General features: G+C 35.8%; 2 protein-coding genes across 6 annotated transcripts in view; one reads left to right on the forward strand and one right to left on the reverse strand.

Annotated features, from left to right (window-relative positions):
- Window positions 1–10,552, forward strand: part of LOC135214803 (putative ATPase N2B) — a 108,813-nt gene extending 98,261 nt beyond the window's left edge. For all 3 annotated transcript variants that reach the window (XM_064249170.1, XM_064249171.1, XM_064249169.1), the window contains one exon: window positions 10,157–10,552. In XM_064249170.1, coding sequence (XP_064105240.1) covers window positions 10,157–10,411 — 255 coding nt within the window. In that variant the 3' untranslated portion in view covers window positions 10,412–10,552. The remainder of the gene's footprint in view (window positions 1–10,156) is intronic.
- Window positions 10,553–12,693: 2,141 nt separating this feature from the next.
- LOC135214801 (cleavage stimulation factor subunit 2-like) overlaps window positions 12,694–26,113 on the reverse strand; it is a 32,957-nt gene continuing 19,537 nt past the window's right edge. For 2 of the 3 annotated variants that reach the window (XM_064249166.1, XM_064249168.1), the window contains 4 exons: window positions 21,827–21,949; window positions 20,266–20,492; window positions 18,587–18,720; window positions 12,694–17,163 (listed from right to left, as the gene is read on the reverse strand). In XM_064249166.1, coding sequence (XP_064105236.1) covers window positions 17,047–17,163; window positions 18,587–18,720; window positions 20,266–20,492; window positions 21,827–21,949 — 601 coding nt within the window. In that variant the 3' untranslated portion in view covers window positions 12,694–17,046. The remainder of the gene's footprint in view (window positions 17,164–18,586; window positions 18,721–20,265; window positions 20,493–21,826; window positions 21,950–26,113) is intronic. The other variant, XM_064249167.1, reaches the window with a different exon arrangement.

Raw genomic sequence — 26,113 nt, forward strand, 5'->3', positions numbered from 1 at the left:
TGTGGTTCACATGACTTGACTTGGACCACCTCTGTTTTATACCAGAATATAAATAAAAGAACAAATAGTAATATTCGAACGTGCGAACACGGAATGGCTATCGAAAAGTATGACGTCACAGCCGCCTTCAACGGGGTAGCTAGGTGTGACCTATGGGTCGGCTCCCCGATTTTAGGGTACTTTTGATGAGGAAAAGGCTAATTGGAGGGGTTGCTGTGGTAGTGTTTAACACTCGCCCCAGTTTTATACCGACACCTTTTATATAGGTGAGCGAGTTAGAGGCTTCTGACATGTCCAATTTAGCAGTTCTCTGGTATTATAGCAATATTTTACTAGAAATAGTGCTAAAGCAGACATATTTCACGGGAGCGACACGGCTGAGCCCAGAAATCTAAACTGTATAATTTGATTTAGAAAGATGAATACATTTCATGCTTGTTGTGTCTTGCTTGCTTTTTAAAAAAAATAAGAATTTTTTTCTCCTCTTGCACCTTGCCTACAAGAAATTACTGTTCAATAACTGTTCAGTAAGAAACATATGAGGTGGTAACAGCTTGAGTTTGTACACCGATATGCCAATAAAACATATTACAGTGCCTTGTGCACAAGCTTTGCTTAGTGAAGAGCTGGTCTTTCATTTCCTTTACTGTACATCTGTTGGAACATTTTTCTTAGTGCTATTCAAGCCAATGTGAAGAAGTTTGAAAGATAATGTGATACTGCATTATAGTAAGTTCTCCTCCATTCATACTATTAGAGCTTCAGAGATGGCAAATTGATAGAAAAATGGACAGAGACAATTTCCAACCCCTAGCCTATGCAAGTCTCCCATTGCTGAATAACCACTGGTTCCATGCAACATAAAAGCACCATACAAACAAACAAAAACTATGCAAGTCTACTTGCCTAGCCTGCATATTTACATTACCTATGCTCTGCAAACACACACCGCATAAAACCCACATAACAGGCTTTCATTAAATTTTTTTTTTTTTTTTTTTTTGTTTTTTTTTTTTTTTTTTTTTTTTTTTTACTTATAGAATGTCTAAAACTGTATTATGGGAATGATTGCAATTGCCTAATATTTCACTTAAAATAACATATTATCCAATTACAGTCAAACTCTGTTTTTGTACGCCTCTCATTTCATGTTTCAGTTATCGTAAACTTTTTTTCTATGAAATTTTGTCTCGGTTATACATTTCGTCGGTTTTCGTACACTCCGAAACTCTCCGTCAGGGGCCCAGCGCGGGACTGGGCCCTATTTTGAGCACCTAAACAAAGCATCCCATCTTCTGTTGTGACCCATTCTGCTCATATGTGCGTTGTTTTTGTGCTTTTTCATTCAAGTGCAGCTGCTAAATAAGCCATCATGGACCAAAGAAAGTTCCAAGAGCTAGCCATTGTGTAAAAAGGCAAGAAACACAATAGAATTTAATTAGGAACTCGTAGCAAAGTGTAGGGGAAGTTGCATGCCGATCTCAGTGAGAAAATGCCTACAACAAGCTCTGCTGTTAGTGAAGTTAAGGCCAGCAGAGGCTGGTTTGAAAAATTCAGAAAACAAATGGGCATACATAATGTGCCTACTTCAGGGATTAAGGACATGTTTGCAAAGTGGAATGATGCAAGAAATTTTGTGGAGAATTATCATCCCAACTAAGAAATTGTAATCCATGGTCTCCAACACTTGTTTAATAACAATGTCATGTTTAATTTTAGGCAAATTTTAAAGAAACGCCAGAAACAAATGTCTGGACAGTTTTGTGCAACGGGGGTCCAGAAACTTAAGCTGGTTCTATTGCCAGTAAAAAGTGAGGGGGAGTAACCTCAGATAGTGCCAGTAAAAATCGAAGAGAAGTAACCCCAGATAGGTCCTTGATACCTGAAGTCCTTCTGGAGAGAGATTCTCCCTCCAAACAATAACCTCTCCTCCTCCCTCTCCCCTCCTTCCATACGCTAACAAGTGTTTTCCATAAAGGTAAGAGTGATGTTAATGTTAATTTATTCATTTCATTAGTCATTTATATTTATTTCTCATTGTTTTCTGTATGTAAAACTGTTTATTCCCTATTTTTGTTAACCCTTTACTGCTAACTGGACGTATTTTACATCGACATTTTTTGTCTTTTGTGTGCCGACTGGACGTATTTTACGTCGACTTACAAAAGTTTTTTTTAAATAAATTCGCGGAAAATACTTATAGGCCTACCAGCCTAAAACTTTTGAATCACGCGCCTTGAGGGATGCTGGGAGTTCAGGGTCAAGGTGTTGTTTTTTGTTTACAATCGTTACGCAGGCGCGCAAGCACGAATTTCTTTCTTGCCGCACTAAAAGGTATCTGTGACACATCTCGGAAATTATTTTGTCACTTTGACATAATTTTTGTACCATTGTAAATTAGCCGTTACATGAAGTATTATATGATTAAAATGTGCGCATTTTTATGCAGAATACACAATAAAATACTCATGATTGTAGCTTTTATCAGTTTTGAGATATTTTCATATAAATAACGATAACTGCCAAAATTTCAACCTTCGGTCAAGTTTGACTCTACCGAAATGGTCTAAAAACGCAATTGTAAGCTAAAACTCTTATATTTTAGTAATATTCAATCATTTACCTTAATTTTGCAACTAATTGGAAGTCTCTAGCAAACAATATTTCGATTTATGGTGATTTTATGAAAAAACTTTTTCCTTACGTCCGCACGGTAACTCTCTTCCGAAAAAATGTTTGCACCATTTTAAAATTAGCCGTTATATAAAGTTTTAATATATGGAAATGTGTGCAATTTCATGCACAATACAACTAAAAACTACCCATGGTTGTAGCTTTTATCAGTTTGAGATATTTTCATATAAATAACGATAATTACCAAATTTCAACCTTCGGTCAACTTTTGACTCTACGAAATGGTCGAAAAATGCAATTGTAAGCTAAAACGCTTATATTCTAGTAATATTCAAGCATTTACCTTCATTTTGCAACAAATTGGAAGTCTCTAGCACAATATTTCGATTTATGGTGAATTTATGAAAAAAATAACATTTTCTTTACGCCCATGCGCGGTAACTCTTCCGAAAAAATCATACGTGCGATTGTGGTAATGTTTGCACCATTTTAAATTAGCCGTTACATAAAGTTTTATATATGAAAATGTGTGCAATTTTATGTAGAATACAACAAAAAATAATTGAAGGTTGTAGCTTTTCTCATTTTTGAAATATTTGCATATAAATCACAATAAGTAGAAACAAAAAACCACGTTCGGGTCAAACTTTGACTCTACCGAAATGGTCAAAAAACGCAATTGTGAGCTAAAACTCTTATAGTCTAGTAATATTCAGTCATTTATCTTCATCTTGAAACAAATTCGAAGTCTCTAGCAAATATTTAGATTTATGGTGAATTTTAAAAAAAATCTTTCCTTCCCTCCGCGCGCGGATTCTCCGCCACAAATCTCCGAAATGCGTACGTCCCATTCTCGGAATATTTGCTCAGTTTCATATTAGGCATTTCATAGAGTTTTATATATGAAAATGTGCGCAATTTCATGTAGAATAAAACGAAAAATATTTGAAGGTTGTAGGTTTTCTTATTTCCAAAATAATTGCATATAAAAATATATATAAAAAAAAAATTTATATTCGGTCAACTTTAACTCGTCAGATATGGTCAAAAACTGCAATTGTAAGCTAATACTCTTACAGTATAGTAATATTCAATCATTTGTCTTCATTTTGAAAGAAATTGAAAGTCTCTAGGACAATATTTAGATTATGGTGAATTTTTGAAAAAAATATTTGTTTACGTCCGCGCGTTACGAATTCATGAATTATTTTGTTATAATATTTTTCTGTGTTGCTTTTATCGTTTTACAATGTGTTATATACCAAAATGATCGCAATTTAGTGTACATTACAACGAAAAAAAGGAACTTGTTACCTTTAACCGTTTTGCACACAGCGCGATTTGAATACAATTATATATGAAATTCGTTTTTGCGCTATCATATATCGCATTATTTATATATGATAATGATAATTTTTTTTCATTTCTGATGGTTGCATACTAAACTTCAGCCAATGAAAAAAAGGAGCCAAAAATGAACTCTTAATCTTGAAAACTAAGCGCTTCTGTGATTTTTTGCAAAAAAAATATTTTTCTGCTTCCCGCGCTCACTCTGAAACACCTCCGGCACACGGGAGACAATTTTTTTTTATCCGCTTCGGCGTTTAAGGGGTAATATTTTGGGGGTCTGGAACACATTAAGTTTATATATTATTCCTTATGGGAATTATTGTTTCGGTTTTCGTGGGAGGTTATGGAACAGACTATGTACGTAAACTGAGGTTCCCTGTACTAAACTACTAAAAGTATTCAAACTGTATGTGATAAATGGTGTAGTGGAATCCAGCTAGCTTTGCAGCTAAGCCCACCTACTGATTACGTCAGCCATTCCTTGAAGCTCATTGGTTAGAAATGTTTTGAAAAGTTGGTTAATCTGTGGTTCTTTTCATCTTCATTTATTTTGCAGTAGTTATTTTGCCCAACTAAAATACCTTGTGCTGATTATCAAAAGGAAACGGTACATTATCCCCGAAGGTAAAATCATAATACGCTTCTTTGTAAAAATTAAAAAAAAACAGGAAAATATGAATGAATACAGATGTTGTGACACAGGGAATATTTGCATTCAAATTGATGCACTTGAATCACTGGACAATGATAATTAACGTCTGATATTGTCAGTTTTAATAGTCTTAAAATCTATATCATTGGAATCATTTACACATTCAGAGGGATGACAAGCAGTGACTGCACTCTACAAAACCAGAACATACCTTAGTTTAACAAAAAGTTACAGTAAAATAAGCTATACAAGTCATATTGGATACAAATTGCTGAGAATTTTCTTAAGGACATTATCTCCTTTTGAATAGCAGTTTTATAAAAAAAAAATGGCGTAGGCCTTCAAGGTTCTGTCTTTTTGTCGGTTTACGTAACTTAGTCAGCCGTTTTATTGTACCTTTACCATTTTATAGTAGTATTTATTTCCTTGGAAGGATGACGTAGCTATCCCATTACCCAAATTTTGGCTTCTAAATCCTGAGTCTAGAAGTGTGATCCATTGGTCTAATTACTGTGTGTGGAATGTCAAGAACTGTAAATCCCTTTTACACAGGTGCTCTACTATAGCAGAGTCCACCTAGCACGCTTGTGATTGGCTAGCTCTTGAAGGGGGAATGATGTCACACTAGTCAAATCCAAATGATTACCAGTATGGATTTGACTCTGTTCAGTGATGTCGAGTTTTGTGTACGAATCATGACACCACAGAATTGAGTTCCTGGAGTTGTGAAGCATGCAGTTAATAAAAATATATAAAGTTATATATTATTATGAAGATCTTGGATCATTTTGTCTGTGCATTTTTTTTTTTCATGCACAGCCTAAATACACAAGCATCTTTTTTTTTTTTTTTTTAATTAATTATTGTTGGCTTGCATAAGCAAAATGATATAAGACCACATCAATTGAAATGAAGCATAGACTTATGCAGCCAGTTCCGATGTTATGGGTATTATTTGTCATAATCCTGCATGTCAAATGTTAATATCATTGAAAGACTAGGCCTACACATCAATTTCTTATTTGTTCCTACACAATATACAAACCCTGAGCCCTTTACATGAGGGAATTACTTTCAGCGTATACTGGAATACAGCTGTTGAATTCTTGAACAAGGTGGTTAGGAAGTAACTACCGTCTGGTAGGCAGGTAGGCATCTTCCCAATTGAAGACATATATTTGTGAGTCTCTTGCTGACTAGCTGTTCTATTACGATTTTCCTGGCAGGATCGTTATTTTGAATAAATATGTAAATATTGTTTAATATTAATAATTAATTGACTTTGATAATTAATATGCAAACCCACTTTTTGTGGTGGCCTTGCTAGCCGCCTTTCTGCTTTGCGTTAAGGGTCGGCGACAAGGGTTTGCCAACACATCCTTATTACATATTTTTGCCCTTTAATGTTTGGATATGAGGACATGTATTCATCCGAAATTTACGCTTACGGTTTGGAAATTACCGAGGAGAACATCAGAGGTTTGTCCTTTGTTTCTTCTGGTATTTCCGATTCTCTTTCGTCTTTCACTTGGTGCCCTTGGATGCAAGAGGAGCATCCTTATTTTTTTTTTCTCAAATCATATTTTCTTTCTTTTACAGGCTAACAGTGGTGATAGTTGATTACAGCAGTAGATGGTTGGATATCGCTTCGTGTTGACTATCCTAACTGTGGAATTGTACCTGTGACTCATAACATGCTGTGATATTGATCTTCGAGTGTGTGTACTGTTCCCCTGGTGGAAATCATATTAATTTGCTGCTGGTATCCTGAAGTTTCGTCACTGGACAAAGCCTTCGCCACTGCTATGTAATTATTAACTCTATTCCTGCTGGTAAATGTACTTCCATTAGAAGTCATGAAGAATTTGGAGAAGTTGAGGAGGAAGAGAGCTCGTAAGTGTCATCATCTTCCTCCTCGGAATTGTCATATTGTTCTTCAACCTCCACTCCTTCAACTTTTAAGGCTCCCTGCTGGAGAAGAAGGTAGTCTCCCCCCAAAAAGTCTCATGGGACTTCTAAGGGTCTGCCTCCTCGAACTGAGGAGGCAGTTGGGTCTTCTGCTGGCTCGCCTGTTCCTTCAAGGAACCGTCACGCTGTCCCCAGGGCCTAGCATGTCGGGAGTCGTAGAAGCGCAAACTTCGGTTCACACTTCTGCTGCTAGTCCTAGAAGTTCTGCCCCTAAGACTAGTTCCGTGTCAGGCACCCGTTCGTGAGTTTCCCCAAGTGCACGTAAATCTACGGATTCACGTGCATCTAGAGTCAGTGACGCTGAGTCCACTTACCATCTCGACTCGGGCATAGAGTGGAAGAAAGGAGTGAGTCGCTCAGGTGACTCGCACCTTGCTGATGATCGCTCTCGCAGTGATTGCTGGTCTGGGGGACCGTGCACACAGTGAGACCAGTAGGGCGTCCCCCATTAGGTCCTCTTGAGAGGTTTCAGCCTCGACGAGGACTTGGACACATCAGAGGATGGTAATAGCCCTCTCCAGTCAGGTACACGCTCAACCCCACCCAGACCACGGCCACGTTCACGTGACCAACCGGGAAAAAGTTTCTCCAGGACAATAACGCTTTCCTAGACTCACTACTCCTGCTGCTAGTTCTGCTAGCAACGCAAGCGAGACTGTCCAGTCTTCCTCACCTCACCTAGTCCCTCTACTTCCTATGGCTACATCAGGAGGGGCGAGGTGAATAGGAAGGATCCTACAGAGTGCTTTCTGTAGGATTAAGCATCGGGGGACTACGTTCCTGGAAGGATCTTAGGGTCCCATCAGACGTATGTCCACATCATTGAGAAAGGATCTTATGTCAAATCTGGAGACTATGTTCTCCCTGGCTTTTTCTGTCCTTTGGATGGATTTCAGTTTGCAGTTTCCTATGGGTTCTTGCATTTTGGGAGCCTCAAGTCCATATTCTGTTGAATTGTACTTGCATGCCAGTCTTAAATGCTCGCGTTTTTATGCCTGTTCCTCCTCGATTTCTAGAGGAGTCGAGGAGGGGTCTCACCCCGACGATCATTTAACAAAATTCTGAGGTCTTGCCAAGCGCTTAAATTCTTTGAAATTTCTAGCACTCTCCAAGTATTTTGGTCTTCTATGATCTGCAATCACTCGAACGAGACAAGAATTCCCGATAATTGTTACGTCAATACCCAGGAATCTTACTGATGCTCAAATTCTTTGGAATTTCTGGCATTTTTGGAGTGTTATGGTTTTCTATAATTTACAAACACTCAGGTGAGACAGACATCCCTGGTAACTGTTATGAAAATTGGGAGTCTCACTAAGCCATTAAATTCCTTGGAATTTCTGGTGTCCACAGAGTGATTTCCAAATGCTCGGGCAACGGATATTCTCAATAATTATTACAATAATCGGGAGTCTCACCGAGCACCTGGATCCCTTGGTTTCGCTGGCACTCACAGAGTGCTCAGCTTCTTCATATTGCCGAGCACCAGGTCTCACCCAATTATTGTCTTACAAGAGTCTGGTTTTCTTGCTGGGCATGGGAATACCTACAAATTCTAGCGTAGCCGAGTGCTCACTATCACGAGGGCTAGGATAGCAAGACAAGCCTTTACCAGTACAGATAAGTTTGCTCGTCAGTCTGGTTCGGAGCTATGCAGAGCTTGGAACTGCATGCAACACCTTCTAGGTGAATGGTCAAGTACTGCCCTCGTGTCTTGGACCTCAGGGTCCGAACACGTAGGACAGCAGACAGAATCACTCTTTATTCTTCATATAGCTTCGGCCTCGAAGGAGAACAGTTAATTGGGAAGAAGTAATAGTTCTTTGTTGACAATTACCACTCATAATTATGTAGTGGTGATCTGCTCAGCTCACTTGACTTGGCTGAACCAGACAGCTCTGCCGAGCCGAGTGCTCAGCTCTAAAGAACGGACTCTGCTCTTGATCGGTGCGGTTCCTTGCCATGACATAGCCCCCTCCCTTCCCATGTTGCAAATAGTTTTCTACTTGTATCTGTTGGAAGTAGAGTAGCTTTTAATTAATATAGTAGTTTCAACTCCACGATATATAATGTACATGCAGAAAGTGGAATGTACACGTATAAGCAAGAGCATGTACACATACACGCGTGGATGGCCATATTAACTGTAACGCCACTTATACCACAGAAAATAAAAGTAAATCTTGTGGTTGTTTAGCCAATGGCAAACACAGATTGATCTTAGGACTGTCTCAGCTTTACACACAACTATCAAACTGCTCTCAATGAATTATATTGAAAATATATTTACAAAAGGGATAACAAATTATATTAGAGTAAATAAAAGGCTGCTGTAGCATTTCTATGAAAATGAAGGTTATGGTAGGAAGGCATCAGAAGATATTTAACAAGTATGAGATGGTCCAAACCAGTCTGTAAGCAGCCCATGAATCACTTGGTTTGGGGTCATTCTTGTAGATTACCCTGTTGGACAAAAGGATGTACTAGATAAAGTCTCTTATCTATCATTAGGAGAATATTCCAGCGTAGACTATATTCACAAAGTTCTCAATTACTTTTAATTAAAACAAATGCCTAAATTTCAGTTAACAAGAGTGGGCAGATAATTCTTTACACCAGTATTTTATGAATAGATCTATGTTTATTCTTCATTTTGCAATGTTAGGATACCATATGAAAAATTTTCAGACACTACAAGCACCATAACAGCAGCAACAAAAACATTTATAACCCCAACAAGAACCACAATAAAATGGCTGAATAAGCTCCGTAATCTGACAAAAAGACACAAGGACCTTATAGGCCTACGTCATTTTTTTAATCCTGTTATTTTGAAAGGAGACAATGTCCTTAAGAAAATTCCCAGCAATTCGTATCCAATATGACTTGTATAGCCTATTGTCCTGTAACTTTTTGTTAAACAAAGGTATGTTCTGGTTTTGTAGAGTGCAGTCACTGCTTGTCATCCCTCCAAAAGTGTAAACGATTCCAATTAAATAGATTGATTGTAAGACTATTAAAATGTAGTAAAATTTCCTGAAATCAACATGATATACAGTGCATAACTCAAGAAAGTTTTTGCATTTAAATTTAGAAAGGCAAACACACTTGACAATATCAGGCGTTACCATTGTCCAGTAATTCTAGTGCACAATTTGAATGCAGACATTCTCTTTTCACATCCATATTCACTTCCGACTTCATTCATATTTTCCTGTTTTTTAAATTTTTAGAGAAGTGTATTGTGATTTTATCTCAAGGGATAATGTAACGTTTCCTTTTGATAATCAGCACGATGTATTTTAGTTCGGCAAAATTACTATTGCAAAATAAATGAAGATGAAAAGAACCACAGATTAACTAATTTCTCAAAACTCTTTCCAACCAATCACCTGTAAGGAATGGTTGTGACATAATCAGTAGGCAGGGCTTAGCTGACAAGCTAAATGGACTCTGCTATACCATAGTAGTTGAGTAATTTGATAAAATATTGATAAAAAAGACAATCACTATACACAAGAGCATAATGGAGAAATTTTCCTTTTGTTTCAGGTACGATTGGTCTGTACTAGTGATGTCCCGCACACTGAGATTTTCCAAGGAGAAGAGGGCCATTCAGAGTTTGTTGATAAAGACAGCCTCATGCTAATGGATGATTTAGGTTTAAAGGAGAAACAAAAGGAAACCAAGACCATCAGTATTTTTACAGGAGAAGAAGAGATGTTTGCCTTTGAACGAACTGTATCCAGGTTAACTCAGATGATGACAAATGATTATTGGCAAGAATATAACAAACAAATGAGATGAATGTTCCTTGGAAATTGTTTTAAGTAAATAGATTTACTTACTATTATATTTTCAAATGATATAAAGTACGTACTGTATAGTTGATTATTGTAACTTATTTTTTGTTGTATATAGTTATGGATTTTAAAGATTTTATATGAATGTTTAGTTTTCTTACACAAATGCATTTTAACCTCTTCAAAATACAAAATTCTTAGTGAGTTAACAAGCTGTACAGAGTGGTAATTTAGTTTTTATTTACTATTGTTACATGCATAGGCTATATATTAAAATACAAACAAAAACAATGTCTCCCTGAGTAGGTCAAGTAGTGAAACTGAATTGTAGGTTGTATAGCACCTTCAAACCCAAGAGACAAGGAATTGCAAAACTACAGTATCATTCGCATCTCTAGCAAAAGTGAATATCCCTTCTTCAATACTTGACTTCCTCTATTTTGATAGACTTCATCTATACTGTTAAGATTATTTTTCAAGAACAATCACCATTGCAGGCAGTCCCTGGATTATGACAGGGTTTCCGTTCTTCAGACATCATGTAAGCCGAAAATCGTCATGAAGCGGAACATCGTCGAAAGTTGTCAAAAATCCTAAGAAAACCTTACTTATAATGCTTTGGGTGTATTGAAAACTATGTGAACTGCATTTTTATAGCATTTTTCATAAAGTTGAAATATTGATTAAGTATTTTGCCTTTTTGGACTCTTATTTCTTCTGTCGGATCGGCGCCGTAACCCTAGAACATGCATCATAAACCAGAAAATAATTTCTGATGAATATATTTGAAAAGCATCATAACCTCGGAACATCGTAAGCCGGACCCATCATAAATATAGAACTGCCTGTATGTATTTGAGACTGCAGACTAATTTCTGAACTCACAAGACCACCAAATCTCCTCAATTTACAGGACTCATTAGAAGGATGTTTCTAATTGAGAGGTGAGGTTAGGAGCAAGATAAAATCAGAGAAACTGGACAGTATGTAGAAAGACACCAAAAAGAATGTATGTACAGTAATGCTGCCAGCCAAACGGACAGCAAAAAAAATCCCTCTACAATGTACAAACCAAGCAGATATAAAGGGAGCAGGTCAAAGACCAATAGGAAGGCCCAAAAATTAAAGCAAAATGGGCATGAATACGACCTGGATCAAATGGGAACTAAAGTAGTAGGTGCAAACAGACAGAAGAGCAGGGAGAACTCATTTCAGAACCTTTTAAGGCAAAAATGTGGTATCACTACACTGATGATGATGGTGCTTGTTACTACCAAACTAGGTAAAATTTCCAGATACTCATAGGTGGTATAACAGGTTTCCTCTTGAATGAGGTGGATATAAAGCAGGGAACAGTTGAAGGTGGATGGACAAGTAACTAGATGAAAGACTGGCTTAAAAGGAATCAGCAGTAAGCCATCCCCAAAATGAAATTAGAATATTGGACAGGAATTGTATTTATTGTAAATTTTTCAATACCTGTCAAAACATTTGGAGGAAATTAACCTATTTCATCAATTTCCACTGTCTGGTCTTCATGCATAGCATTTTTTTTTAACAAAGTATGTTGTAAAATGGAATGAAGAATACACTAAAAATTAACATAGGCAAAATAGAATAAAATATCACAATGCAGTAAAAATCAGAAGTATAACAAAGACAATAAGGGTGTAACAAATACTACATGCTTAGAAACAAGAGTGTAACAAATAAATGCTAAGGGTAAATGGAACAAGAAATTTTCAGCGTTCAAAATGTAAGAGTTGATGGTAGAGAGGAAGAGTAACATCTGAAATTAAAACTAAAATTTAGAGCATGAAAAGGTTGGCCAATGAGGTTGCAGGAGGCTAAGAGAACAAGGAAAATTAAGGATCTGAAAGCAGTACAGCTGGGGCCAAATGATTGTTGCAAAAGACACTAGATTTTCTATTGTATTCAAAACATAATGGACTTTGAAGCAGACATTGAGAGGGTAGTTACAAAAAAATGAGTGGCAACATGGGCAAAATGGAGAGATTGCTAGAATGACAGTAAACAAGACCATTAGCAAATAAAAATTTAAAATAGGGTTTATAAGGTCTGCCTTTCTGTGCAGCAAAGACATGGGTGTTCACCAGAAGGTGGAGAATTTTGAAGATCTGTGATGACAAAATAAAGATCTCTGTGGTTTTCCTCAGTGGCTATCAAAATTTATCTAAAATTCTTATGATACACCTGCCACTGTCTTCACTCAAAAGCCTGTTATGACAGACACAACTATACAGTAAAAACAATACAAAAGTCATATACTGTACAGTACAGAAAAATTTATTTATATTTCTATACATCTGATTTCAAGTAAATGAAATACAGAAATACAAAAATGACGGCTTGACAATTTACAAATAATTGGAGAAAAAGACAACCCAATATGTGACTTAAATCATTAAAGTTGTTACAGCTGCATGTAATATGAAAGCATTCCTGGTTAAATTACAAAAAAAGATTTGCCCACATTAACTACAGCAAAAATATATCCCTTTCATAGCAAATTATTTTATATTTGTTACATATAAAAACCTATTACATTTACTAGTACCACAAAATATGAACTGATAGTTTTGAAAGGCAGAGAAGATATTTCCCAGATTGGGGAGACCCCTCTCCTAAGAGAGTACACTCATTTCTGTTTCTGCCTGCATTCCAAAAGCACAGTATGTTCTAACTGAAGGAGCTAGAAGAAGGGTACCTCCATTTATACAGTTATATTTTGAAATAAAGATGTTTCAGAGTTCTCTTTATATAAAATATCAATTATCTTTTTCCTAAAATTTTCATCATGTACATTTATCATATCAGACTGGTAATTATCTAATTATTTTGTACTTAATGGTTGGTGTAGACCTGTATTTTCTACTCCACATATTTCCTATGAAAGTTACACAGAAATGCATAGGACTTGACAGTTAGGCTATTATTTTGCCTTCCATCATGCTAAATCTAAGTACTAGATTGAACAGGTGATCAGGAGTCTGCTCCTCATGGCAGTCAAACAAATATGCTGAAAAAAAACTCCCCATGCTTTTCAGTGATACTTGCAGAATTGTGATTCCTTCTGAAGGAATCAGCATGAATGTTCTTGAATGGCACAAATCCAAGAACCAACACAATCTCTCTCCTTGGCCCCAAATTTGATCCTGGTACTGGCTCATGTAAACTTTTGAGCCAAGGTTTTTCATCATCTTCAAATGTGTAACTACGATGGTGTTGTATTACATGATTATTATTCCCTCAATCTGAGATTTATTTAAGATTAACATTGTCTAAAACTAACCCCAACTTGGTACTTATTCTCGGAGATATTAAATTTCTGACACACTCCTTGTAAGCCCCATTCTTTGGTGGACATCATAACAACCTGAATCTGGAGGTACCAGAGGAAATCTAATCTACAACATCACTTGCTCTCAAAATATGAAGTATCCTTCCTATGTAATACATGGTTCCTCTCTATGTCTAGACTACCAGATTTTGGTGATACACCCTTAGTACCTTCCTACCACTCACCTGGCAGCCTTATTTCTTAAGACAGATCTAGTGATGATGGAGAACAGCTACATGACATGAGACTCCTGAACTGTTCGGGAAATTCACGAGTTAGTTGATCAGGCTCTTCATTCCTGCTTGTAATAATCATACTTGTGATCTTTAAATCAATCTTGAGTATGGTTTATCCAGGTAATGAGATTGGATAAGAAAAGGTCATTCAGAAACGTAATAATTATGGAAGCAGCAAGACAAAAACCTACTGAAAGGCCAAGAAATTTAGTAAAAAGGATAGATGAAGACCTTCCCTAGATAGGATATTTTGCAGAGACGGCACAGAACACAAGAGAGTGGAGAGCACTCATTTAACTTCTAACTCTAAAGGAGAAAAGCTGACATATACAAATTTATAATGATGATAACTAGCATAAAGGATAGTAAAATCAGCCACTAAATAAGCCTGAACAGCATCTGAAGTTATCCTGTTGAATACCAAAAGTGCAGTAGAGACTGAAGCCATGAGCCTGAAATTGATACATGGAGCCTTTCCATGAGAACCTCCAGTGCGGTATTTGCAAGAAATTTGGCACAAAGGTTATTAAGAAACCACTACATTATGAACATCATGGAGACCTTTAGTGGTTACATATCTTGACTGACCCCCATTACTATCCAAAAAAGTTTACTTCCCAAATTTGCTGAAAAATCTTAAGCTGTTCACAAACCTCTAGCCCAAGGAACCACCTGTTGCAATATTCTCACTTCACATATATAGTATGTATTGCAAATTTTTCCGGACTGATAATCATTATGTAATATCAAAGATGATACTGAAAGGGTTAGAAATCTATAAAAAATAAATGAAAAAGTATACTCTCTACCGAGATGGTACAATACATACAGCTCATGGGTCCTCATTCCTATGCCCTCTTTTTTTTTTCTACAGATACCCATCCACATTTGGACCAAAAAGTGTTGGAAAAAACCTCATAAGAACTATTGATCGGTCAAACCAACAGCCAATACAATATGATTTACCCTACTCAATTCAAGAACAAATTCTGACTAAAACTATACAGGCAGTCCCCGGGTTACATTAGGTTCGGGTTATGTCATTCCACCTTAATGGCACTAGCCTCACAGTGCTGTTAACCCCAATTTTTCGGTGCCGTAAGTGGATTAACGGCGCTGTTACCCACACTTATGGCACCGGCACTGTAAGTGTTATTTATTTCCGTTATAATTATGACGCTTTGTGTTACTGCAATTTTCAGCTTACAGGCGTGCTGCCAGGGACGAAAACCCTGTCGTAAACCGGGGACTGCCTTATTTGCTAATAAACCCACAAAATGACAACAAAAACATCACATGCATAACATGACCATTTCTCAATTTGAAACAAATTATTACTGACTTTCACATAATAAAAATTCAAGGAAAATTGTGAAAAGATGAAAACTTTCAGTAAGATAGATAAGTTCACAAGTAGAAATGAGTGTTCTTACAAGTGAAACAGGGGGCTCCCCTCTCTTTTTGCATGTTGTAAGGATTATTCAAAACTTGGTTTGCCTTCTTTCAACATGCATGATGGCACTAGTATACATGGCTTGTAACTGACTTATATCTAATTAGTCTTCAAAGTAAAGGTTCCTAAATGAATGCCTCAAGAGCAATCATACAATTCCATCATTAACAAATCTTAAATATCAAGTATTTAAAATTATGTGGCAAACCTCTGATACTGTTAACAGGACCTCCTTAAATGCTTCAATCCAGGCTACACAAAACAAAGTTCAACACTCGCACTTTCAGTAACCAATGTAAAGTTAGAAGTACAATGGCAATTATGAACACAACTCCTCTTACAATAAGAAATTATAAACTGTACCAATAAAACATTTCAATTAAAACAGGAAAATTAAAAGGAAAAATATAAAAATTAATCAAGTGAATGGAGACTAACCTATATTCCTGTAAGCGATTAATTGCAAGAAATAACATACAAAGTAGGAACTAAAATATCGTACATGAAACAAAGATAGTATATATGCTTTTTTATATAAAAGTATTCCTATACAGTGCTAAATATTCAAGGTATATTACATAGTATCTTGTTCTCCCTCCAGTTGAAAAATATTTTCACATCTTTTCATTAGTAATTTAGACATACACTTTGAGAGCCAAAAAACAGAGCATGTTATCAAATCTAGAAATTTAAAATCTTATTTCATACAAACATACTGACTAAATTAGAGCACAAGCTCCACTTGCAACAGCTTCCCACGAGCAGCACATATGTACCTGGAAACTATCTTGAAAGCATTTGTAATTAACTTATTTTCCATTCCTAACACTAGAATACATTTATAAAAGGCAATGGTAATTATGAAACATCATTACAGATTTCCTGTGACAACTGTCAACTCATAAAAATCAATAAACTGTATACATATTCTATATTAACAAGGGGATAGGATGAAATGAACAATAGTTTACCATATATCTTTAAATCCTTATGTACATCACTTCTGGTTAGGCGTGAGCTTTACTCCATGCTGAAAAATAAGTTATCAGTGTAAAATTCAAAATGAGGTATATGCAAACAATTTCAATAAATTGGGTGTTACTCCCTCAATAATTAATATTAACCAATAATAACAATAGGGTTTCTTTTTTTCTTTGGCAGGGGAGGACGCCTATCGGTGCAAAATACAAAATTTCTCTGGTCATTTCCACAATATGCAACTAATGGCATTACCAATTTTAGCATATGAATCCATATAAATATATCCAAATTAATATGGGAATAAACATAAAAAATATAAAATACATAATCTACATAATAAACAATCTAAACACCATGTGAACAATTTCAAAAGAATCACTATAACATGCTGTCTAAAGTTATTTTCCAAAAGCAAGCAGCCTTGCAAATACGAACAAAATCACTAATGATTACTTAATTATTTATAACACTATCTCTACCTAAAATCTAATGAGTTAACATTGACTTCTATTTTTATACCTTAATAAAAGAAAGTTTCCTTATCGTGTGTTTACATACTTTGTGTGCAAGAAATGGAACAATATGCTCTCTTACATCATCAAAAAGACTTAGTGCTGTGAACGCTGTATCTGTTCCTTAAGCTGAATGATGGAAGAGCGTTGTTCTGGTGGGAGCATTTGTATCTGCTCATCAGAAAGCTGCAACACTTGCATAATTAAATTAGCCTGTAAAGAGAAAATTTTTACCAATGGCAATTCCACCAAAAAAAAAAACTGACATTTACAACATTCAAATTTATTGTCAAACAGCAAAACTCCTACTTAAAACAAATCACATGATTAGTACTACTAGAATAAATAATATAGTGAGGAAAATATCAGCCTGAGAACAACGAGACATAAAGGCAGAGAGCACAATAAGACCTGGAGGAGAACTGGTGAGATATCACTTGGATTATGAAGTCACACAAAAGAATGTATGTAGATGCAAACAGTTTAATTTCCCATACTCTGTTTTTCATATTTGAAGTTCATTACATTAACTACAATCCATTCTGTAAATTTCTACTTCATTCAATTTTAGCCTCTATTAATGATTAACTCTTAAACCTTGGTTAAAAATTTCATACAACCCTGTATAAACACAACATTGGTTTATTTATGAGCTTTTGGTGTGCAGTTTTGTAAATGTACAAGTCTACTCATCACCGAGTAACTTGTAGCTTGTACGAACTAAAAATTCTAATGAAGGCATTATTCTAAAGGATAACATGAAATAAACCTGAATGTAGCAGTATGACAGTTATGAAATATAAGAGCTCACAGGAGAGGTGAAAGGGAAGATCAATCATACACACTGAGCTTTTATCTTTATTTCAAGAGTTGATCATTACTGTGATCAGGTATTGAAATAAAAATGAATGCTCAAGTGTCTACGATCTTTCCTTTCACCTCTCCTGCGAGTACTTCTTAGTTTATGTCATGGGACCATTGTGATATTGGGTGAACAGTTATGAAAATAATTCAATAAATTACTGACAACCATACAAGTACTAGTCAATAACAATGTTCTTGCAGGCAGACCTGGACTTAGGAATGTTCAGCCTTTCCTATCACAAGCAGCCATAACTTTGATAGCTTTTAACAATGATAAAATAAGTATGTATAGCAAAAACAGACACTGATGGACTACATATACAATATACCAAAAACAGACACTGATGAACTACATATACAACAAATAACTAATGCGTTTACTTACAGGCAGTCCCCTAGTTAAGGTGGTCTCGACATAAGTCAATCCGATATTCATAAAAAAATCTGTCTTCGACTTAAGGCGAAAATTTCAAGTTAAGGTGATCACGAAGTTAAAGCAACGTTAAGTAGGGTACTAGTTTCTGAGCTCCCTCATGTAAATAAGTGTCATCGTCCTTCCAATGTGCAAGCCAACCACAGAATTAAGGTAGGCTTTCATTACTTTCTTTTTTTTAATTTTCATAAATTTTTAAAGTTAAGATCTGACTTAAATCGGATTTGACTTTAGTCGTACCTCATGAACAGATTTCTGCCTAACTTGGGAACTGCCTGTACTATGTACAAAAGAATTCTTTTACTGAAACTCAAAATGAACTGATAAAACAACTCTTACCTTTTCTTGATCTTGTCCAGCAAGACTTGCTGTAAGACTGCTGCTTGGAGGGGGTGGAACACCAGAGGGAGGAGGAACACCTCGTGGAGGAGGCTGAGAAGGTCCACCACCAATAGGGGGAGGAGGATTGGCACCTAAAGATTAGAACAATGACAAATTTAATATATAATATGACCATTAACTTAAAATAATCACATTTTCCCTCCTACCTTAAATACCAACAAATAACATCTGATGCCAACCAGCACCCTCTAAGCTCTTATAAATTTGCAGGATATATTTCTTGCAATAGTTTCCACATTTAATGGCATAAAAATAGAGTTTTGTTTGGCCCAAAAATGGCTCAAAATATACTGTGGGATGTTAGTGTTGAGGTATATCTGATAAGACAAATGTTTATGCAGATGCCATAGGCTACCACCACTACTGGTAACTAGCCAAACTCAATAATACTGTAATATTACCATATGTATTTACTTAAATATAATTTTTATTACTAGTTTTATGTCTACAGACAACTCCCCCCATAATCAGCACCTTGGGGCAAAGAGTTACTAGTTATTTGAATATGCCTATTGCATGACAGAAATCTTTATAAAATGTGTACTCGGATATGCCATTTTGTTATTCATTATCAATAAACAATGCTGTACGTATTCATTTTCAGCAGCTTTTTATTAACTAATTACCAGCTCCTATACCTAACATTATCCAGTCCTCATCTAACTCCAACAGTACATAGTGTGAAGATTGTTTATAGCCATAGTAGTACCATTGATACACATTGTGCAACTATGCACAGCAATGCACTCTCTCTCTCTCTCTCTCTCTCTCTCTCTCTCTCTCTCTCTCTCTCTCAAAAGTCATCATTTTTTCATAAAGAATCTTCCATTTCAAAGTTATAAGGAATCTTCCATTTCCAAGTTAAAAATCTTTCTTTTTCCTTTGAGAGAGAGAGAGAGAGAGAGAGAGAGAGAGAGAGAGAGAGAGAGAGAGAGAGAGAGAGAGAGAGAGAGAGAGGCAAGTAAAAGCACAGTTGATCTTATCGTGAAGCATGTATGTATGTATGTATGTATGTATGTATGTATGTATGTATGTATGTAACAACAAAAAACACATACAACTACTGTATTGAGTACAGTATTGTACTGCAATGAATAATTCTCAGAAAAAAAATACTGTACCAGAGAGGATGGGTGAATTGAGGGAGAGAAACAATAAGTGTGCAGTTTACTTAATATAATGCATATTTTTGTGTATACACACACACATTGACACGTCAATTTTACATAACAAAAGCACAATCATATACAAAACTTTATTGAGTTAAACTTACTGACAATCTTATTCTAATATACAAACTTTAAATAATTTTTATATTCAATCAACACCTTTGTTTTCTGTTGGCATTCTATTAGCAAATTTACACACTCATAAATTAAGTTTTAACATTGGAGTTATCATTAAAGGCAGAGTAGAGGGGAGCATTATAAAATGTTTTAAACTACAATATATACCTAAAATGACAAACTGCTCTTGCTTTCCCTTGTACAGTACTTCTATAATCACTGCAGTATATATCAGACAAATGTAATGAATTACCCTTTATCACTCTTAGCTTACATCTTATGTAATGTCTGGAATTTCTACTGACTAAAAAGTGAGAATACAAATATTACCACTTCTGAAGTCTTTGTCTTGAGAAAATGGCGGTCTTCCACCCCTTGGATCTCTGCTTTCTGAATTTGGGTTGTTTCGGAAGTCCATGTCACGCTCGTTACGAGGATCTCTATCTCTTTCATTTCCTCCTCTTGGATCCCTTACATCTCGCTGATCACGAACATCACCTCTTGGATCACGATTATCACGGGGATCACGGTATCCTCTGGGTTCTCTATCCCGTTCCCTGAAAAACAGACCTCCTGACTGAAGAACTAGTTCAAAACTGCTTTAAAAGCGATCCAGCTTGTGGGAAAACTTTACTAACACAATGTAAAAACTGCACAATCTATTTTACTTTATTTCATAACTTATAAAAAGAGAATATATACGAAAGTTAACCCTTACTGGACGGATAAATATATCGATATGCAGCTCCTCAGGCCGGGTAAACTTTGAGGTTGGCCAATTTACGATAAAAAAACATGTCAATGGAAAGAGGAAGATATGCAAAATTACAAGGTGAAAGAAAAAAATATCTAAAAAATTTTCCCTACCTTCAACGAGAAGTTGAAAATGAATATGTATTTACAACCCCTTGTGGGGCCTCTTTTACAAGACAATTGTAAATTTTACCAACTTATACATGTTTTTTCTAAGAAATAAATTACTTTCATTTTGCAAAATTATAATTACTGCTCACACAATATCAAAACAGATAAGAAATAAAAGCAGTAACAAATTCTTAGCATATTTGTTGAAAAATATTTACGTAAATTTAATGAAAATGAAGATTCAGTAACTTTTTTTTATTTTTACATGTTTTTTTCTAATATTTCTTTGTAAAATTACATTTACAACCGACATACTATCGTAAGTGACAAGAACAAAAAACAGCAGCAACCCCTTGGTATATTTACGAGCAAATTTACAAAGGCGTCATGTGAGAGAGATACAGAACATTCCCCCTTCAAGTCATAAGCACTAGTGAAGTCCTGAGACGCCCACACTCGTAATCTTAGTCAGCATAAAAGTTGCCTAAAGTGAATTTATGGGCTATAAAAGTATTGGCACCTCTTTCCAGCCTGATTCTTTCCAAATCGATGGAGCGTAATATTGTTTACCTACAGGATCAATCCGTCCACCACCCCAAACCTGTTATTACTACTGACGAGGATCAATCCATCCACTAAATTGTAATTTCAACAATCCTTTGCTAAAACCACCTCATCCTGCATTCTTTCAAGTTACATCACTATTGCTTGTACACATTTCATTTATACACCTCAATGCTGGTTTCTGAGCAATAATATGCAACTACAACAGTAATACCTTTCTTCTTCTTTAATTTGAGCTTTATATTTACACACAAAAATTGAAAAGTTCTAACCTACTACCTGGTTCTCAGTCCAGGTCAAGATGCATTCAATATATTTGCGTTTTTTTATTTTTCTTTTGACTGCTTACTCAAGGTAACTTTTCTTATATCGTCCCTCATCAGCATTACTTTTGTGAATGTAATTGCTCAATAAAAACATAAAATAAAGCATGATCATATGTAAAACTCTTAATATTCCATACCTGCTGTCTCTGGGATCACCTCTGTTGAAGTTACCACGGTCGCGATTAGGTGGCATGTCATTGAAACGTTGATCACCTCGCTGGTCTCTTTGATCAAAGTCTCGGGGATCTCGGTTGGGGTACCTACAATACACACCATATTAAAATATGACAATGAAAGATAAAGGCATACCTTGACTAGTGCATGTAATGATTAATGCTGTCACACTGTTATTCCTCCCAACTTTCAGTGCTGTCACTACCTAACTAAGTTATTTGAAAATGTCAAGAGTACCAATGGGTAATGCAATGCTGGCATAAGTAGTAGTACCGAGAATTTGAAGAAAAAAAAAGTATTTGGTTCCAGATCTGATACCTGTCAAAGAATCAATGTCTGATCACTTTTTCAGTATATAGTACAAAAAGAAAATCTTCTAAGAACTGATTTATGGGATAAAAAAAATATTCTTTACAGAGAGAAAGAGAAATAACTTTTTATTTTAATCCGTCAAGCAAAACACTGCAATGCTGGTGTTTTCTCTTTTTCCCCTGAAAGCTGGTAAGCATACAGACATCAATAAAGTATGTAGAAGGTACTCCTGTATTTAACCAATTTTATGAAAGTTTGCATCAAGAATATGCTGGTTTCCTCAAATTAATCTTATCACAGTCCTTGACTCAGACACCATCTACACATGCAAACATTTTAATATTTATGATGAATAAGAACTTAATTTCTCTCATAATTTGTTAACAGTCAGAGTGAAATGATGCTTCACTGCTTTTAGTGAAAAAACAATTTTGACCTAACATATGTTGATCCACAGGGGGCATTTCAGGGACTGTCAAATATTTTGAGTCATTATTACTGATGTGGCTGTGACCTTGAAAAAACACTGTACAGTTAGCAGACCACAAAAAATGACATTGCAGCTATTCTTTAGAAATCTAGTGCATATTAGTAAGCAGTGCAGTCAGTGGGAATGAGGCTGAACTCTAGCAAAACCAACACTTCACAATTACACGGTCTTTCAACTTTCCTTCATTCCACAGTTTACTGTGCCGTGATATCACTGTACTTGAATGTTTTGAGTACATATTACACAAGACCTGATCCAAGTGAATTAACTCAAATGTTTTACCATCTTTGGAATGCTGTTTATCTATTTAGACTTCAACTGTACCTGACAACAAGGCTTTCATCCACTGCATAAAACAGCACAAAACAGATGATAATTTTCACCAGTGATAACTGTGATGGCTAATACCAGATTTCCTCTTTGGCCATTATCCGTAAGTGTATTTCACCTTCTTCCACACTGCCTGACTATTGAGTTGTAGTTGCATTAGGTATCTTTATTATACAAAAGTATAATTATACTATCATGATTAAGAAGTACAACAGTTTTTCAAGACTACTAAGTCACATTTATGGAAGAATGGGGATTGCTGGAATACTCTTTCTTCAATAAAAAGTGAAAATTATAGTAAGTAAAAATAATTTGCCAACTGGGTTTAACAAAGTACTAATAAGGAAGTGATGGAACTGAACCAATGACTAAGATGTAAACTGCAAACACAAACTGAGACATTATCTACAGAATGCTCAAGCTAAAAGGAAATTATGCATGCTAAGTAATTTCTGTACATTTTTAATCGAAATAACCATCACCTCACAAACAAAAACTAACAATTATTACTAGCGCAAGTAAGATACTAAGAAAATTTGAAGCAAAGCCTGTCTGAATTTTCATGCAAAATCTAAAACTGAAAAAATATCTAAAACGGTAACAAAATAAAGCCCTATATTTAGCAAATGTTTTTACAAAAGCTCTTTTCATACAAATATATTAATTATATATGTATGTCCACAGCCATGCCCCAAATACACTCAGGTTTATCAGTCTTTGGTCTGAAAGACAGAAGATGGTAGTCTCACTATGCACACAAAAAGTTATTACCAACAATCTTGCTTTTCATTAAATTTGTATGAAAAAAAACTTTTATGCAAAAGTTTCACAAAACCCAATTAAAATCATTTAAACACCTGAATTGTTATTCAAATGGGAGGCTGAGATGCTGAATATTCAAGTGTGTGTGCATACACGTGAAAACTTGTGACGTATTTGCAGAATAGGGTGTCAGGAACAAAGTCCGAAGCTCAAAATCCATGAAACAGATCAAAGGGGGTTCAAATCTTGTACACGTCTTATATTTGGAAAAGAATGCGTATCTTCAACATAAGAAAGTGAATATTGTTTTAAAAAATTGTCTCTCAACAGTGACAAGAATACTCTGTGAAGACAACACTGATGAGTTCATGACTTCTTCCCCCACAGGTCATCTGACCCAACATGACAACCTGTATGAATGATTTCAAAATTAGTACTGGTTGAAAGTTCGCAATTAACACATTACTGTGAGTTTTCACTTTAAATAACAGAGGACAAGTTTCACTGAATTCCTTTGCCTTTCACCCTTAAGAGAGATGCAGAAGCTTGATAGCTAAAACTGGGAAAAGCTCAGTCATGAACTTGACTGGTGATGGAAGACAAGGAAAGCATCATAAAAGTTATGATAGCTCAGTGGTTTCACCTGGACTTCACAGTGTGGTGGTCACATTCCAGCACAGTTCATGGTTTGATAAATTTCTCTGGCAACTCAACCCAGCTAGAGCTGGGGAAATTTGGGGGACATACGTTCACCTTCTGAGTCATCAGCAGCCACTGCCTGATCCCTTTGGTCACAGCTTGAGATGAGATGGATTTTGGTGCTGACCTTATATTTATAGTATATTCAGTCTTTAGGATTTAAAAACATGAAGAAGTCATGGCTAATTGTCATTTGGATATTCATGCAGTCAAGAGTTGAAGAGTAAAAGTGTATGGTCTTTTCAGACACTGAGTAAGTCTTACCAATTCATCACCTCTTAACCCTTAATGGATGGATGCCATCACATGAGTATTAATAACAGGTTTTGAGGGGTGGGCGCATTCACTTGTGGCGAGCATCAATATTCCGCACCATATGATTTGCGTAGATCAAACAGCAGTGTTTCTATCATTTCAGTGGGCTATAAATGACTCTTGGCAACTGAACTTTCAGCTCCCTTTAGCCAAATGGGTATCTCGTGAGGTTAGTCATGTTCTGGACCTCAAGGGGGAATGTCATGCTGTCATACTCCTCTTTCTTCCATGACGTCTTTTGTTTATTTGCTCATAAATACACCCCGGGATTGCTATTGGTTGTAGTTCTTATCTTTTATGATAGTATGTCAGCTATATTTGTAATTTTGCAAAGAAAAGTGCAAAGAATTGTTAGAAAACGCATGAAAAAAGAAGAAACATTAGAGAAAACATGGATGCCTCAGAAAATCTCGTAAATAATTCACAACAAATATACGTACACAAAATTTGTTACTGATATTAGTTCTTATCTGCCATGATATTGCGAGAGCTGTAATTAAAATTTTACAAAATAAAATACAATCAATTACCAAAAAATCATGTATAACTTAGTAAAACTTAACATTGTCTTATAAAACAGGCCCCACAAGGGATTGTAAATACAGTCATTTTCAACTTATTGTGGAAGGAAGGGAGAATTTTTTAGAATTTTTTTTTCTTAGACCATGTGTATTTACATACATCTTCCTCTTTCCACTGATGTGTTTTTTCTTAAATTGGCCAACTCAAAGTTTGCCTGGTCTGGGGTGCTGCATACTTTTTTTAGCCCAGATCTTAAGAGTTAAGCAGTAAACTCCATGGATAAGAGGAAGGCAGTAAGTAACGGAATAATGCATCAGACTAGGAAGCCATTCCTTCCACTAAATCAACCAAAAATAGCTCCGCTTGTGCGATGGAGACTAACTAATAGCAATACTCAACAACTCTACTTTCCTTGAAAACCTTCAGTTGCAAACACAACGGATGTCCCTGTCCTCTAGTAGAAAAACCCCATTGGCTGCTTGAGAACTCTTAAGGAAGACCACAGCAAGTATGACCAGAGTCCAAGGAAGAACTGCTCTTCCATACTGATTCTTGAGACGACCTGTCTCTGTTACGCTTCTTCTGGTATGTCTCTTTCATCTTACACAGGTTTATCATACTATGTAAAACAATGTGAAAGATGACTCTCATCCATTAAATTACATAAAAAAGTAGGAACTATATACATAACCATACAACCATAAGATGGACTGCAAAAGAATATGTAACATTCTTCAAGATCACTAATAGTTAGCATTTATAATGCTGATGGATGGATGACATAAATTATACTGATGACTCAACAATGCCTTTTCATGCT

Source organism: Macrobrachium nipponense, chromosome 46, assembly GCF_015104395.2.
Source record: "Macrobrachium nipponense isolate FS-2020 chromosome 46, ASM1510439v2, whole genome shotgun sequence".
NCBI classification, from domain to species: Eukaryota; Metazoa; Arthropoda; class Malacostraca; order Decapoda; family Palaemonidae; genus Macrobrachium; species Macrobrachium nipponense.